A 17,787-nucleotide genomic window follows, 5' to 3' on the forward strand; every position below is an offset into this window, starting at 1 on the left:
CTCTGCAGGTTCAACTAAAGGGGACCAAGTGAGGAAGTGCGTACCCTCTAGCAAGCACTTTTGCCCAACATTTCTTGAGCTCCTCTATGATGATGATGTGGGAAGCATGGAGCAACACAGGTAAAGGCACACCCATCCAGGGCCTCCCAGCAGCCCCTCTGTCCCTGATTATAGATAGCTGTGACTTGGAGGATTTGAGCTCCAGAACACAGACCTGAGTGTGAACCATTCCTTTTCTACTTTGTGCATGCTTCAGTGAGGTGTGGCTGAACTCTCAGTGACTGAAGGGACCTCCTGAAATTACCTTTGTTTTCTTTTGGCAGCATTGGGGTTTGAACTCAGGGCCTCATGCTTGCTAGGCAGGCACTCTTACTGCTTGAGCCTCTCCGCCAACCCTTTTGTTCTGATGGGTTTTTTCAAGCTAGGTCCCTCAAACATTCACAGATCCTCCTGATCTGTGCCTCCTGAGCAGCTAGGATTACAGGCATGAGCCACTTGTGCCCAACAGTACTGGGGTTTGAACGCAGAGCTTTACACGTGCTATGCAGGCACTCTACTACTTGAGCCATGCCTCCAGCCCCTAAATTACCTCTCTAAGTGACTTGGCTGCGAATGAGGACTAAGTCTAGGAAGCCAAATAATCCGTCACATAGGGATTGGCTCATCAGCATCTCCAGCTCAGGGTTTGTGATGACAGGATGGCACTGTAAATGTTTGACTTTGACATTCATTAAATCATTCTTCCAACAAATATTTATGGAGTACCTACTGGGTGTCATTTGAGGAACTGGGAACTGGCCAAAGTCCATGGGCTAATGGGACTGATGTTCCTGGGAGCCTATGGGAGTGGGTGGGTGGGGAAGAGATAAAGTAAATTACTAACCCCAAATGATAAAAGATGACAATAGGGTTGGGTGTCAGTTACCTACTGCTGCATCATCAATAACCCACAACCTGTTGTTGAAGACCACACCCATTTACCCTTCACATTTCTGGCAATGTGGGCTGTGCTCAGCCGGGTGGTTCTTTTGCTGGTCTTGCCTGAGATCTGTCAGGCCTCAGGTGTTACTCAGTTGCTCCACTGGGTCTGGAAGGTTTCAGATGGCCTTGTTCATGTCTGGGCTTTGGGGTAGTTGGCAGCTGGTACCCTCTCTCTATGATCCAAATGGTCTAGCCAGCAGGCTTCCTCACACGGGGCCAGAAGGTTTCAGGAGGACCAAGGCAAAGGTGCAAGGCCATTTGGAGCCCAGACCCTGTTATTTTTGCCATGTCTTGTTGATCAATGTGAATCACAAGACCAGCCCAGAATTAGGACAAGGGAAAATTAACATCCATTTTTTTTTGGGGGGGTGGGAGCAGTTGCCATGTTTTTCAAATCTATCAAAGCTAGGAAACAGATAAACTTTGTGAGAAGGCAGAAGTTGGGCCTGTGGATATACTTTGCTTGGTCTCAAGTATTAGACTTTAAAATTATTTTTTAAAACAGAAATAACTGTAAATGCAGGAACTGGACTATCTCATGTAAACCTCCAGAATTTTCAGCTTCTTTGGAAAAATCAGATGGTAAAACTACCCCAGGCCTACCTTGCCAGTTGGACGTCTCTCTCTGGCCAATGTGGCTCTCACCACACCCTGCACTTGCCACTTAGTGTTCTTCAGCTCTTCTGTTTTGACAGTAGAACTCAGGGGAAAGCAAAACCTCTCTCCTACCCAGGGTTCCATCATAAGTGGAAAGAAAGCTGGGTGCCAGTGGTGCATGCCTGTAATCCTAGCTACTTGTGAGAGAAAGACATAAGGAGGATCACAGTTTGAGACCAGCCCAGGCAAAAGTTTGTGAGGTCCTCATCTCAGTCAACAACTGGGAGTAGTAGCATGCACCTGTTATTTCAAGATATGAGGGAACCTGAGATAAGGAGGATTGCACTTAGAGTTCAGAGTTCTCTCCTGTATGCAGTTCTGATGAAGGTCCTATGCAGCAGACTCCTCTGGCCACATCTTTGGGGTCCCTGGGAGCAGAGTGAGCTTCCTTAACAAGGGTCCCCAGAACAGAGGGGTAGCGAACATTTGAGAAAGAAGCAAGGCCTGGGGGTCAGACAGACTGGGCCCAAATCCTGGCTGTGCTTCAGGCAAGCTGACTTGGACCAAGTTCCTTCAAAGCTGGTGACTTTCTCATCTGCTGAGTGAGAATCATAAAGAGTCCCCCTCCCCTGTGGAATATTGTGTACGTGTGGCAACTCACCACAGGCATAAAGAACCCCTCAAGGGACGCCGGCCCTGGGTAGCCTGAAGGGCAGGAGGGGACCACAGCCAAGGTGAGCTAGTCCCAAGCAAGGGTCCCTACCTCCCAGCTACACTGGGCACAGGAGTCGAGGTGTGGCTGTTCTCTGGCGGTGCTGGCACTGTCGGCTTCCCCTTTCCTGGCCATGACTGCTGCTGTATCCTGCAGGATATAAATACACCCACCCTTACGGTAAGGTCCCAGGCTGGGAATTCTCCGAGCACCCCTCTGGCCTGGCAGAGTGGGCCTGGTCTTTCCCTAAAAACAGCTCAGGAGTGGAGAGTGGTGAATGGGCAAGGGGTCCCTCCACCCCCCACCCATGCTCTGGGATGGGGCTAGGAGTCAGCTGGAGAAAGGAAGACTGGGTGGGCTGGCCCAGGTAATAGTGCAAAAATGGGGTGTTTATAATGACCAGTGCTGCTGGAGCTCAGAGATAAACAGTGACCAGCCCAAGGTCTTCCCCAGTGCCAGCCACTGTTTTCAGCACCAGCACTGTTGATTTTAGTTCTTGGCACACACTCCTGTGCCCTGGGTTCTGTCACTGTCCGCAGGAAGCTTGAGGCAGGGAGGGGAGTGTGGTGGAGACTGGATTTGAACCCAAATTTCACTCTAGGACCCGGCTTTTAAGTCCAGAGGGCTGCATCCTATGGAGCCTAGTTTAGAAAAAGCCTATCATCCTCAGGTACCCAACCTGTGGATGCTCGGGCCCCCACAATAAGTGGTGCAGTATTTGTGTATGCCCCTCCCACATCCTCCTGTACACTTCTAATCTTGATTACACCTCCTACAATAAACTCCATGCAGAGTTGTCATGCTGAATTGTTAGGGAACAATGACAAGGAAAAAGGTTTATATTTTGGTCAGTTTAGATGTAACCACAGTAGGCTTCACTGCACAGTCCACACTCCCCAGGTGACTAAACCCTAGGAAGTGGGACAAGGATGGGGAGGACTGGTGTAGCTTCAGAGGCAGGAGACGTCTGTCTAGGTTCCTTCCAGGTCTCTGCTGCCATGAGAGGGAGCAGGGATGGCCAGAAACATGGCTGAGGAACTTGTGGATGGCCCCTCTTTGACCTGAATCTGCTTATTGTGCCAGGACTGTCTATAGGAAACAAAGTAGGTCTCTGTTTCCCCTGTCTCACCAGTGACATGGCTACCAGAGTACTATTTTTGCTCTTTATTTTTTTCTCCTTCTCTTCTATCCCTGAGCTTGTGTCCGGCCTTCCCCCCCCCCACCCCAACTCAAGTGCTTGGGATCTGACTCAGGACTTCACATGTGCTGGGCAAGCACTCTATCAGTGAGCTATACCCCAGCCTCTGTGTTCGAAGTTTACTCATGCCATCACCTGTTTTGGCACCTCCTTCCTTCATGGGGCTGATTGACCCTCCATTGATGAACAGATCACGTTTTTCTCATCCTTTCATTTGGTGATCACTGCTGGGGTCATTTCTAGCTTTGAGCTAATGTAAACAGAGCTGCTATGAACATTTGTGTGCAAGTGTCAAGGTCCTGTTTTTATTTCCCTTGGGACTGTACATATAGGAATTACACTGCTTCACTGATGAGAACTACCCCATTGAGCAGGTGCATGAGGGTTTCTGTTTCTCCGTATCCTCACCAATGCTTGTTATGTTGACTTTTAGTTAAAATGAAAAATTTTAAATTATAAGTTGTTTAAAAACCATTGTTGATTATAAGTCATCCTAGAGTGTGTAAAATGTTCATCTCTCTTATTAATTTTCTGGAACCAGGGTTTCAATTCAAGGCTTCATGATTGCAAAGCAGGCCCTCTACCACTTGAGCCACCCTTCAGTCCTCATTCCTCACTTGTAAAATCAGATCTGAGACACCACATGGCTCCACAGCCACCCATCAGCTGAAGGGATGGATTTTCTAGATCCCCTGTCTTTGTAGAGCAAGATCCTTGTGTGTAAGTGGACAGGAGCCAGTGGAAGCAGCTGACCCAGCCCTTAGAAGTCCAGTCTTGCCATGGCCCTGTAATGATGGATGGAGATGATTAGGGGCAGGCCCTATTCATGCCCCAATTCCAGAGGCTGCTCTAAACCCAATGGCAGAGTGCATGTGTATGAACTCCCTCAAGTTCCCCAGTGAGGCAGGCTTCTTTAAAATCAACTCACTGGATGGGGTGTGGTGGTGCATGGCTGTAACCCCAGCACTCAGCAGGCTGAGGTAGGAGGATGGAGAATTTGAGGACAGCCTGGGATTCACAGTGAGACCATGTCTCAAGATAAATAAACACACTCAAATACCATAGTGTTAAAGAAAATCTTAGACAAGTGCTCAAGTAGCAGAGCGCTTGCTTAATAAGCATGAAGCCCTGAGTTCAATCCCCAGTACACACCCACACTCACCCCACACACACCCTTGGCCTTCATTAGCTTCTATTCCAGCTGAAAGTGGCCATCTTTACCTGACTCCCACCCTTATTGGACTCCTTTGCCCCCAAATCTTGTCTGATTTGCCACCCCTGACCATGAAGTAAACAATTGAGCAGCTTTCAGAAAGGCCGGTCCCTTTCCAGAAAGACAGGCAGAGTGGTGACGCTGCTGTGCATGTGGAGCTTGGGGATGGCCTTGAGTCCCACCTCCACTGCTGAGGGGTTTGGCAGTGAGCTGGTAGTGCCTGGGTTTTCTCTGCTGTAAGATGGAGACAGCGGCCCTGCCTCCTGCAAAGGACGGCTGGAGGATGAAGTCTGTCATGCGGTCATTCAGTACGAGTTCCTGTTACTATCAGAAGGGCTAATCAGGAGGACTAAGGACAGTGACCTTCAACCCTGTACATGCTGCATCATTGTGTTGACACTCCCCCACTTGCAATGAGCGACTTGGGAGCATGTTCCTCCAGACCTGGAGCTCCTCTGGGGGCAGCCCCTGGGCAAATTTATATGCCATACATCGTAGAAATAAAAGGGTCTTCAGGGGATGATCTGGTCCAGGGTTTTGTCACTGCATTCTGGGACTGCTCTGGTTTAGACAATGAGGAATGAGGAATTTCTGTCTGCACCCTGTGGACAAGGAAATCCAGGGACCTGGTCTGATTTTAGAGACAAGAAATGGAGGCTTAGAGGGGGCACAGACTGTGGAGGTCCCCTGGCTAGAAAGAGGAGCACAAGCCAGTGTTTCATACCAAGTCCTGGTGACTCTTCTGTGCTGCTGGAGGGACCTGGGCACCTGAGGGCAGAGCCTCAGACAGCTTCTGCCATGCCTTGCCTGGTACATGGTTTGTCTTGGGCACTGGTTTCTGGCTAAGACTTTGTTTAGGGATGGTGTTCCACAGTAACCTGCCACATGCCCCAGGATGAGCAGACCACAGCACCTATGACCTTGTTATGGAAGTGGAAGAAATAAAAAAACCCAGTGGCCAAACCCACACTGCACTCTGCTGTACCATCAAAGACAAGTAATGCCAACCCTTTCCTCAGTGTGGCTTTGGAGAGACTCCTCAAGCTGCTGGAACATGGACCTGCTCTGCTCACCTTGGACTTGACTGCAGTCGCTAGACTTGCTGGTAGTGTAGATAACTGCCTTTGTTTTGTTTTTAAGTGCCATCAGTTTCTGTAGGGTTACTCTGGACATGGTAGCAAGAGGAAATTAAGGAGCATTTGTTTTCCGCAGACGGAATTCTGCAACATAAAACAAAACCCTTGATCTCAAGGTCCTCGCTTCCTCCGAAATCTATCCTTCCTCTTCTGAGGAAAGCAAATTTGAAATAGTTTTTCGGGACGATGGCAGAGACTTACTCTGACAGTGGGAAGAGTCAAAGGAGCGTGTGGAGGGCAGCTGTCAGGGAACATCTCACATCCGAGTAAGAGCCAGGGGTAGACACTCAGACTGCTGGAAATAATTAGAACGCCTTCTCCGTCAAATTACTTTATTAGGTTAATTAAACAGCTTAAAGACAATTCATTTTGTTCAGTACCCTTCTAGAAAATATTTCAAGTTTTAAATGAACTTCCAATACATAAAACAAAATTACTTTACCATACACAAATTTCAGGTCAAAATACAACACTCTGTTTTCTTACAGTTATAAAATCCGGTCGATACAAACTACATAAAAAAGATAAAACACTTTCACTGATCCTTGGTACAAGAGAACAGCACAATGGCGCTATGTCACCAGGCACAGGTCCTGTGCTCAGCTCAGGAGGAGGGACAGGGACACCCCATAGTTATTCCACAATAAGAAGCAAGTGAACAAAGTGCGTGCTACTTAATTCATGGAAGTTAACATATCCTTTTGCATCAGTATTACTGTAAACCATAAAGCAACTTTGTAAGAAAGGTTACTAATTAAAAATTACTTCTTACTTCGCTAAATTTCATACCAGCAAAGGAACAGAAACTGACCCTACAGAACAAACTGACACATTTGGACCACTGGATGTGAGACATGACATTTCAAGGAAATCAAGTTAGCACATTTTCTCTACTAGCCTACGGAATCTGGGAAATACAATTTTATAAGGTGCAACCTCCCAGCACTTCGAATGTTTCGAACTTTCTCTAGAAGGCCTTTGGTTCAGCTTACGAATGTTCATTGTGACCCCCGTTTTTCAGTAGGAGGACTCTGTTTAAAGATAGGGTAACTTACCACACACAACACAACCGCATCTGAATACACATCCAGTAGACTTCCCAACTGGATAAAAGCTACAGGATTTCAACTGGAAACTGTTCTGCATGTACCATGTCAGAAAATACAGATGTGGTCATTAACACACTTGTGTTTAACAGAATGGATTTTAGCATGGTATTTTTAGGGGTTTGTATTTATATGGTCTTTAGGAAATTGTCCTTATGGCATAAAAAGCATCACAATAAGAAATCAAGAGTATGCTAGAAACCAGTTCTTTATAAGGGTGACGGTCACATATGAAGTGCCCAGTATAGAATGAGCAGGAGCCAGGAAGAGCGAGGTGGGCCAATCTGCTGGATTGGGGCCCACTGCAAAGAGCAGCCCCAGAATCTGGGAGCGTCAAGCTGAATTTACAATTTTGCTTTCAGGGGTTCCCTTAATATCTTCCCTCCTAGCATACCGACACCAGCGACAGAACACAAACTGCCACATTTGCAGTGTGTTATGGACAGATCTCATTCACAGATGTCTTTGCTACTAGTGACATACAGTGACAGAATGAGGTGTGCCGTGGCTGCCTCTGTAGTCCAGTTCTATGAAGGTGGAGGAATGATTGTGGGCAACACTGAGGGCTTCTGGGGGAGGGCTGCCAGTGGCCCCAGATCTGTTGGTGAAAACCATAGTACTAGCTGCAATGGCCACTAAACACTTCTACTGAAGCTATAACCTTTTTTTAATAGTTGTCACAATTTACAAATGGTACGATGCACTATGAGTATCACTATGTCTCTGGTGTCTTAAAAGCCCTACAGGAGGGAGGAGCCAAACAAAAGTTGGGTTACAACTAACTAGTTCAAAATGAGAAAGACCTTCAGTGGCAGAAAAAGCCACTGATTATTTAATTAAGCACATTCTGCTAAAAAGCCTGTGCTTTTCTCCACTGAAGGTCACTTGATACACTTCCCAACAGAGAGCGAATTAACCCATGGGATTCAGGTGACTCCTCTGCCATGAAGAACTTGAATTTTGAGGTGCCATATTGGAAAAGCTGTAACAATGCACAGATATGCACAGATGTAAAGTTTAAAGGTTATTTGTATTTTAAAGCTGATGACACCCTTTTGCCCCCACATTCTAGATTCTACATTTTTTTTTTTTAACAAAGCATGAGTCAAATTCAATGAGCTACGTTAGAATAATAAAAATGTATTTTCTGGAGTTTCTTTTGAAGCAAAAATTCCTTTTCACAAAAATACGAGCAGGTGGTCTCGCACTGTAAAGGAACAATTCTGATTTCTGATTCTACTCACAATTTATAGAGAGCAGGGTGTGTTCGAGGACTCTGAGAGAAGGAAACAAGAGCCCTAGTCTGTTGTAAGGAATGCTGGCCAGGACACACAGCAGAGTCTGCAGGGCACGCAGCAGACTGCTTAGCTAGATTCCAAGAGCTGACCCAGGCCTAGAGCACGTCTCGACCAATAATTTGGGATCTCACAATGCTGCATGAGGTGCTGAGGTAGTACGTATTCCAGGCTTAGGGCAGGCTTGGAAAGTGCCTGTACGATGCTTGGGGTGGGATGTGTTCTGGCCATAGTGGGGGAGGAGCCTCTGGGGCCTGGCTGGCAGGCCTAGCTCTCTTGGGGCGGGGGGGCGGGAGAGGAGGGGGTGCCTGTGGGAAGTTCTAGCCCAAGGTGTGATCAGGGCTTCAGGTGTATGCAGCAGCACCCAAGGCTCATGTTCCCACATTATGTGGTCTGGGGAGCTAGGAGTTATTCTTTTTCCCATCTCTTTTCTTTGCTATGTAATTCACGGAATTAGAAAACCAGGTAGAAAGAAGTGTGGGATGGGGGAACAGGTCAGTGGCAAAGTGACTGCCAGGAGAAAAGTGTAACTAAGAATGCTACTATCAACAGATCCAAACTGCCACCTTGGATGGCAGTCCCCAGACTGGAAGGGAAAGACACTGACAGTGGGAAGGGCCTGTGTTTCCAGATTCCTCCCAGCTGCATCTCTGGGCAGCCATGGGGTGGGAATGGCCCGAAGAGAAAACCAACAGGGCTCAGATGGAAGTTCACCAAAGTGGGGAGACTAAAGCTGCTCCCTTGTGACCAAACGACTCCCATTTCTGGGCAGAAACAAAGAGGCAGAATGAGCATTTGCCCCGTTCCCGGAGTCAAGGAGGGTCTGCAGTGAACTTTCACCAGAGTGGGGGACAAGAATAATGAGGTCCCTAGAAACATTTTGCAAAGGGCAGTGAAGAAACATGCTGGCACGGTGAGGTTCCGGTGCCCGAGGGAGAGCTGCTGAGGCTGCGGCTTCCATTCCCCAGTCTTCAAGTCTGTCCAGGGGCGAGAGGTGAGAGCAAGAGTCACGGTTTTAGTAGGAGTGTGGCCTAGGGAAGACTCTGGAAGTTGAGGCTCTTTCTGAAAGTTGGACTAGAACCACCATGCCCAGGTGCAGATGGCAATCGCACAGCCAAGGGCCTGAAGTGGTGACAGGCAGAGGGCGGGGGGAAGGGGGAGAAAAAGGGCCGAGAACACAAGAAGGAACAGGGATGCCTCTCAAAACCTGAAAAGTTCACTTGCAAATGTATTTTCCTTTTTTACTAAACAAAAGGTTCCCAGTCTCTCATTTGGAAAAGCTCTGGATCTGGTCTCGGGGCAGAATGCCCGTACTGCCTGTCTTGCCTGTGCCCACAGGAGGGCTGCAGGACCCCTTGTGAGGCTATCAGAAATGGGCACTCGGCACTGCCCAAGGCGCCACACTACTGCCAGGCAGTTCCATCTGAAAGTCCTAAAGATGATGAAGAACAATCCAGCACTTGGACCTGAGGCAGGAGGTCCTGCATGTACAAGGCCACCCTGGGCCACACAGCAAGATCCTGTCCCAAAAAACTGGAAGAAAAAAAGTGATGATCAAAGAATTGCCTCTAGAATGCTGCCTACCTGCCTGAAGGAGGCACTCTAGAGGCTTTCCCCTGGGTCAGAGCCTCAGGCCTTCACAGGTCCTGGTTACACCTCCACCCGGGCTGGGTTCCTCAGCACCATCAGCCCAGGTCCTACACCCTTCTCTAGTTACAGAGTTCAAGAGTGACTTTGTTAAAGGTCTTCCTGCAACCCAGATCTGCTGTGCGTGGCACACACTGAGAAATCCATAAACTTAGGATCTGCATGGGAAGGAAGTGATACTGCAGGAGGGTGAAACAGTTCACTTTTGGTATCACTTTGTCCAACCTTCTCTATTTGAAGGTACAAAAGTTCACACACACACACACACACACACACACACACACTCTTACACTTGCATGTGAAGTTTTTATATAGAACATCCAAGTGAAGAGAGTATACTTTAGGTCTACTGATCTCAAACACAGGTCTAATTTTCTAGATCAGTTTACTTGACCAACCTACCTTTGATATTTTGGTGAAAAAAAAAAAGGAAAGAATTTTAGGTGTTATTAGAGGACTTCATTAGGTAAAATCTGAACAGAAGATGATTTATTAACACTCTAAATACATATTCTGGGATGTTTCAGGTACCTAGAATTATCCTGAATATAATCATCAGAGATGCAGGAGAGGGGTGGCACGAGTCCATAACGTCAGTAATCTTAGAAACAAAAATGGACATTTCCTTATACCTCATGTGGTGGCAGACAATGCAATGAAAACATCACAAATCCAGGGATACTTAGGTGCTTGGTCCCCTGCCTGCCCAGTGCGTCTTGGCACTTCCTGTGTGGACAGCTGACATAGTCAATGGAGGCAGTGACAGCCACCACAACCGTGTGCAAGGCACCTCTCCAAGTCTTTGCACTCATCAGTTTATTTGCACAACGACCCCAAACCATGGAGGTGAACACCCCTGATCCTCCCTCTGCAAGTGAGAAACTGAGCCAGGCCTTGGGACTGGAGGCTTTGAGGAATGGGCACAACTCTTCCGGCCACTGAGGATCGTCAAAAGTCCTCCATTAAAGCAGGCTGTAGTGGCAGAAGTCCTCAACCTGAGAGCCTGAGCTCTCAGCCTCGCGCTCACTCGGGACAGCACACATACGAAATATTTTACGGGTGAGGTCCTCAGAATAATTTAGGTGAGAGGACCTGGCCTTGTTTTCTAAGAAGCCGCTCATAGTCTTGCTGCCACCTCAGCGAAGAGCTGAGACACTACCACCTGAGAAGCTCTGCCATGCTTTGTCAGGAACAGACCTGCAAATTCAGACTTATTCCTGCATAAGGACAGTGAGCTTTTAGACTTGGCTGGTATTTCAGCTATTTTGGGATGCAAGGCTTTGAGGAATGGGCACAACTCTTCCGGCCACTGAGGATCGTCAAAAGTCCTCCATTAAAGCAGGCTGGGTACAACTGTGGCCCGAAGCTTGGTCATTCCTACAAGAGCTAACTCCTGCAAGGGAGCTTCCGTCTCCAACTGTTGAATCCCCTCAGCATCTTTGTCAGAAAGACCAGACTCTGGGGAACATGGAGCCCATCGTGGTGGCATGAAGAAGGCACGTACAGGGGGAAGTCAAGGGAGATCCATGGCACATGGAACAAGTGAGATCAGTCATGATTTTAAGTATAAAATAATTCAAGGAGTTTGGCCAACCTCATCTTTGCACTTGGGACACACCTGACAGTTTCATTTTTAACTCCTGGGTTATCAGAACTAAAGAAGAGGAACTTAGTAATGAGTCCACATACCCATCAACATGAAAGATTCTTGGGAAAACAATAGCACCTTATAGAAAATGAAAATAGTAGCTGCAAGCATATAACTTCCAAATACTGTGTTAAATTATAGATAGACAATTTTCCTGTCTGATCCTAGCAAGGAGGGACACTAAGCCCTCTATTTTACACAGCAGTGGTATTTAAATATACTACTTTTCTGCTATATGAAAACATAGCCTTTTAAAGATTCTGTAAAGTTCAAGTTGAGTTTCAAGTAATCATTTGCAGTAGCTCCAGGAGAATTATTGTTCCTCCTGATTTAAAGTGCCTATTTAAAAAAAAAAAAAAAAAGAAGAAGGAAAATGGAAAACACGCCTTAGAGAATTATATTCCTGAAGGCCGCTTACTGCTTGCTTCCAGGCTTTTGTTAAAGGACAGAATGTGTTGAATTCTTCTGAATTGGCAGGGGATCAAGCACACCACTACATAATGAGGTAGCTGAGAATGGAGTTTTTCCTATAAACACAAAGAACAGGGGAATAAATGTGTGTAATTCTCATCCAATTAAACAAGAAACATGATAAAGCAAGGTAGGCAGAGCTGTATTTAAACTAAGTTCCCTGGTATAACTGAAAAAAATTAACCTGAGGGCCTAAGGTACATGTTCTTTGTGTCTGGTGAGTAAGAATGATAAAAATTATGTATCTATACCTACAATTTATACTCAGTCTTATGCTGTAAGTAAGGCCCTACCTAGTAAGTATCTCCACCAAGGAGTAAGGTGAACCTTACATGTACTTGGGATCTGAATTATTTGAAATGGCCACGTAGTGATGTGGATCCTACTAACTGGCTGCCTGAGCTCCATGTTCCCTTAAGTGTGTACACATGACTTTGGGATGTCACTGTCAAGATTTATCATTAGGCCAAATTTCAGTTGAGTAGCAATTTAAAATGATTAGTTTTTATCTCAAAATAAAAAGAGAAGGCAACAGACGTTTCTCACTAGATTATATAAAGTAGTTTTACTTATTTGATGAGAAAGGGAAGGAGTTTTAAAGTCCAATCACTTGGAGAACGTCAATGGTGGAACTGAACAAGAAGCAACCTTCTGAAGCTGTATACCTTAGACCAAGGGGTCTAGAAGTGTGACTGAACTCCGCATAGGTCACATAACTGGAACTACTACAATGAGACTATATTGAGTTAGAGTCAGAGTTAAAATAATAAAAAAATTACTTGTCAAAATATAAAACTTCACCAAGTTTTACCAGCTTACCTGCAATAAATACAGAAAAAGTCTACAGTTCAGTACTATTGAGACTTCACCGACAGCAAGAGTAAGAGCTGCTCAATCCAGGTTCAAGTTCTCAAATATGGGCAATGGTTCGTTCTCATCTTCACATAATAAACATCTGAACCTTCTAAATGAGCTGTAAAGAACATTTCAGGGATTATTAAAGAGCTAGCAAACCCTTTCTTCAACCTTCTGAGAAGGTTGCTTTCCCTCACTGACGCCCTGGGCAGAGAGAAGGACAATGAAGTTTCATCTCTTACAAGCAAACCCTGCTTCTTCTCCAAACAGCGACAGAGGGTAAATTCTTAAACTTCCACAGCTAACTGACAAAACCAAAGGTCTCTCAGCTCATCCTTGTGCAACGTGCAAAGGATGTGTTTGGGAGGTTGAATTGTACTACAAATGATTATTTTGTGATTAAAAAGACATGCATGCCGACAAAACCGGGTTATAGTCTACAAGGTTGAACAGTGAGCTGATAATCCCAAAGCCTGGTTTCTGCTTTCTGGTTGCCACTCACATCTGAAGTGAGAAAGAAGCCACATCTCTTGGGTCTCAGAGACTGCTCTCTGAACAATGGGGGCAGCACCCCACCCATCCCAGAGATGTAAGGATCAAAACAGTAGCTTCTGGAAAGGACTTTGAGCCCATATAAAAAGCAGTAAATAAAACCTAACATTAAACATGATAATCGTTATGAGGTGTGCTGAGCATAGGGTCTGGAAAATCCTGAGGAACATATGGAGAACACAGGCTTGTGCACTGGGCACACCAGGCAGGCACTTTGCATTTTTATTCTGTACTAGTTTCTCACTCTGTAAGATTTCAGCCCATCTGTGCACAAAGCTTTTCACTTAAAATCCAGCAAACCAACTCTCAGAGCATTTCTCCTTCCAATTGGATGGTACCCTTGATTGCACGGATACCCTAATTCATTTGCCAAGCATTTGATGATCACTGTGTAGGGGCAGCCACTGACAGCAGCCTCACCTCTCCTTCTACAGGGTGTTTTCAGGGGGGTTCCAGCACCTCAAAGTCCACGCAATGGGAGTGCCACCTCATTCCTCCCCAGAGACCAAATGTTTTCATCTGACCACAGGAGGCCTCTTTAGGCAGGAAAGCCAGCACTGTGGAAGGCAACACTGCTTCTGCAGTGTTTGTAGTACTCTTTAAACTACTGGGGACCTCTGGTTTGGTACACTAGGTAGGAATGTACCAAGTGAGCCCTAATGAACCTAGGAAGGCAAGATAGTTCCCTAGAAACCCAACTCACTGCCCCTGAGTGAGTGAGAGGGTTTGCCACAGCAGACAGCCATGCCTTTGTCACAGATACAAAGAATGTTTCCTATGCAGTGCCTTGGCAGTCTCCCCCACTTGCAAATTATAAAGACAACACATGCACACCGCTGATGCCAATGCCCAGTGTACTTTTGTGTAAAGGTGAAGTGGGCGTGCAGGACAAGGGAACACTTCAGTACAGACAATGCATTGCCCAGTACAACCCCCATAGTCTTTCTCTTGCTGCAGTTTAAGAAGCCCAAAGTGAGCCACCAACTCCTCACAGCAATGAGACGGCAAGCTAAAGTACTTAGGCCAAATCACCACAGTGTACCAACTCCAGTCAATAAATACTGCTTTCAATCTTGTTAAAGAAGAGAAATGCAAACACCAAGCGCAACTTACTACAAACTACAAACATCTCTGCATCTGCACTCGAGTTTAATACAGTAGGAGTATCAACTGAAGGGCAAAAGGCTCAAGAATTTCTCTGAAGCACCAGGAGACAGTAATATATGTAGTCTGGAACTACAATTCAAAAAGTAAACATATATAAACACACCTATTGAGTCATACAGTAAAACACACATGCACACACACTCACTCATCTGTCATACCTCTTTTTCTCACAGGATATAAGCGCTCCTGAAATTTAAAAAAAAAAAAAAAAAAGCACTTCATTTTAAATTAAACATTTACATCTTTGAAGAATCTACGTTTGGATGTATTAAACAAAAAAACAAGTAAATCTGCTTTAGACTCTAGCCTAGGTGAGCTCCTTTAAATATTCACTTATTCTAACCTGAGACAGTGTTCCTTCTGTTGGAGATAATGAAAATAAATTGCACTTCCCCCAAAGATATTTCTATTTAAAATTTTAAGAACTATCCTCAGTCGCCAAATGCAACTTACACTTGGCAAAAGTGCCTATGGAGAAAGAACTACCAAAAATTTATCAAGAAAAGATATTTCAAGGTATAAGTGGAGTGTTAAAACACAAACCTGCATGAAATGAGTTATAATTTATTTCATAATACTAAAATGAGTGCAATTTATCAATAGGTCATATTAGTTTTAGAACATAATAATTAAATACAACCCTACACCTCAGCATGATAGTACTATGTTTATATACAGTGAAATAACAAACAGCTTGGCACTTAGCAGCTTTTGTTGGTTATTGCATCACATATTAAATGGCAAATTTATTTCATAAAATACACATTATCTGATTTCTGCAGCTACAGTGTCAGTAAACTGAATTTTAAAAGAAGCAAATTTTCAAAGTAAATTTATCAAATCACGCAGGGACAGGTAATTCTGTGATAGGACCTATTCACTCCTAAATAACGACTTGTCTCCTTGAGAGGCCTGATGTGGACGGAGAAGCATTTTAAACTCCAGGAAGTAAGAAAGGAGCACTGCTGACTATCGTAGCAGCTCTCACAGGAAGCTAGGCCCTATCTCAGTGTTCCTCAACTGTGGCTCCTTCATGCAAGGTTCTGCTCTGTGCAGGACATTTCACCAAAGCCAGCTCACCTCTTTGGCAATTTGTTTCCTCTAAAACTAGGATTTAATCATAGAAAGAAAATGTTCTTTCTTTGCGGTGGCTATGCAGCTTATTCTGATGAAAAGCTAATGAAGGATTATGGGAAAATGTACAGTCAACAGCTAGCTGATACACAATGTAACTTTGAGCCTTGTTTTGACTGACATTGACTGAATTTGACTGGACTGCACGTGGGCCTAGTGCCTCCTTGCCAAGTGCCTTCTGGCCACAGCACAGTGTTAAGGTGCTGCACCTAACGTTCTTTAGATCCCCTGTGGGCCTGACCTTTTTCAGCAATTTTGTTTTGTTGACTGACTTCAGCAAGTGTAAGAAAAAAACCAAAACCAAACTGCAAGATAGGTCACCCTTTTTCATGTTCATGGGTAGGAAAATGTAAGTAGTGTTTTATATGTATGTTAAAAGCACACAAACATCCCACATGGAAGTTTCTAGAGAAATTCCTGTTCTCAAACTTATAACCAAAGGATGTACTTATATATTTACTACTCATTAAGACAAAATGTTGCCATGTTCTTAGTCATATTCTGAGAAAAAAAAGCTATAGAAAACAATTAGAAATGAAGAACTCTATATTAAATTGATTAGAAATTTGATATTGCATAAAATTCAAACTATGAAGTAATCAAGCACTTTGAAGTCCCTGATTTCACACCAAGGTTATAATTTGAATGGAAACCAAAATATCGTACAAGTTCGACAAATGAAAGAATTCATTTCTCCCAATGGGAAGTGGGGTGAAGGGCTGAGGTGGGCGTGAGCGGCAGGAGAGGAGGGAACGAGCAGAGTAATTTGCTCTACTGTGAACAGAAGGAAATTACTGTGAGGTAGCTCATTCTACCAGCCAGACGTTACTCGTAACATAGTCTGTCTAACTCCTACTGTGAGTGGCCTTGGGAACACTGTATTACAACACTCACATCTTAACACAGTCACACTCTATGACAAGTTTTCAAATCCTAAGCAACAGTAAACAAGACTTAGTGTGCTTTCAGGCAGATTAAAAAGATTTTGATCCCTATGCATTTTATCTGGACAGTCTTTTTTTTTTTTTAAGTCATAGCAGACTATTATTTGTCTGATTCAGGTCTGTTTCTACAAAATCTCCTTCCTACTATTATCCTCATACTTATAAAATGATTTTGACCAACTGGAAAGGAAGAATGGCACTGCATGAGACCCTTCACAAGTCTGAAACTACTATCTCAGTAGTTATGGCATGACACATCCTAACATTAGCAACTTCTTTTAAGTTCACATGAGGGCTGCAACCTGACCCATCATTTAACCAAGTCTTTACACTACTGACAGAACGTTATGAAGGAGAAATTCTATCTTGGTTTCAATTCATCATAACATAGTTTAAAAAGATTCTTAGGACAGAGCACTAGCAGTGTGTGGAGACTGTGGCATGGAGTCCAGTCTAACACGTCGGGCACTGGGTGGGGCTAGGCAGAATCTACCGGATCTCGGTACGTTTGGATAAGCTGATTTGCATAGCTGGCTTCTCCAGCTTACCAAAGCCACATACTTGGAACACAGCCGCCAGTCAGGTGCGGGTTTCCTTTAGGGAAAACGCACCGTAGAATCTTAACTTTGATATTTTACATTACACCAGTTCCCACTCCCCCTTCCTTTTGATATGTACTACCCTCCACGGTCAGCGGCACATGGAGCTGGAGGAAAGGATTCCTCCCAGGTGGTTTTTCAGCAGGTACATGGTCTCCAAACAAGCGCAGAAGCCCAAGCTTCTCAGCGTTACAAACCACTGAAGGGTTACCATACCAAAGCCAGCACACACTCCGCTCTCCCTCCATCGGCAATGCAATGCATACCGGGGCAGGACCTCGCTGCCTGCTCTGCTCCCTCGTCACGGGGAATGAACACGGATACGGAATAAGCCTTGCTGAAGCTGCAGGCGGAAGAGCTTGCAATTAGCAATGCGTAAGGCTGCGCACCCTGTGCGGCGAAGGTCAGATGGAAGGAGTGGCTTTGTGTGATGCCAGGTGCCCGTGCTTCTTTTAAACTCTCGCACGTAGTCGTAGTTGGTACCTAAAACCGCGAGAGTGAGTAAAGGTGAGATAATGTACGCCTGATTCAC

At 45.2% G+C, this 17,787-nt stretch overlaps 1 protein-coding gene across 4 annotated transcripts in view; it reads right to left on the reverse strand.

The window, feature by feature from the left end:
• Positions 1 to 6,152: 6,152 nt before the first annotated feature.
• Gan (gigaxonin) overlaps positions 6,153 to 17,787 on the reverse strand; it is a 70,326-nt gene continuing 58,691 nt past the window's right edge. For 3 of the 4 annotated variants that reach the window (XM_020179744.2, XM_074055588.1, XM_074055589.1), the window contains one exon: positions 6,153 to 17,738. In XM_020179744.2, the coding sequence (XP_020035333.1) occupies positions 17,557 to 17,738 (182 nt within the window). In that variant the 3' untranslated portion in view covers positions 6,153 to 17,556. The remainder of the gene's footprint in view (positions 17,739 to 17,787) is intronic. The other variant, XM_074055587.1, reaches the window with a different exon arrangement.

Source organism: Castor canadensis, chromosome 15, assembly GCF_047511655.1.
Source record: "Castor canadensis chromosome 15, mCasCan1.hap1v2, whole genome shotgun sequence".
Classification (NCBI taxonomy): domain Eukaryota; kingdom Metazoa; phylum Chordata; class Mammalia; order Rodentia; family Castoridae; genus Castor; species Castor canadensis.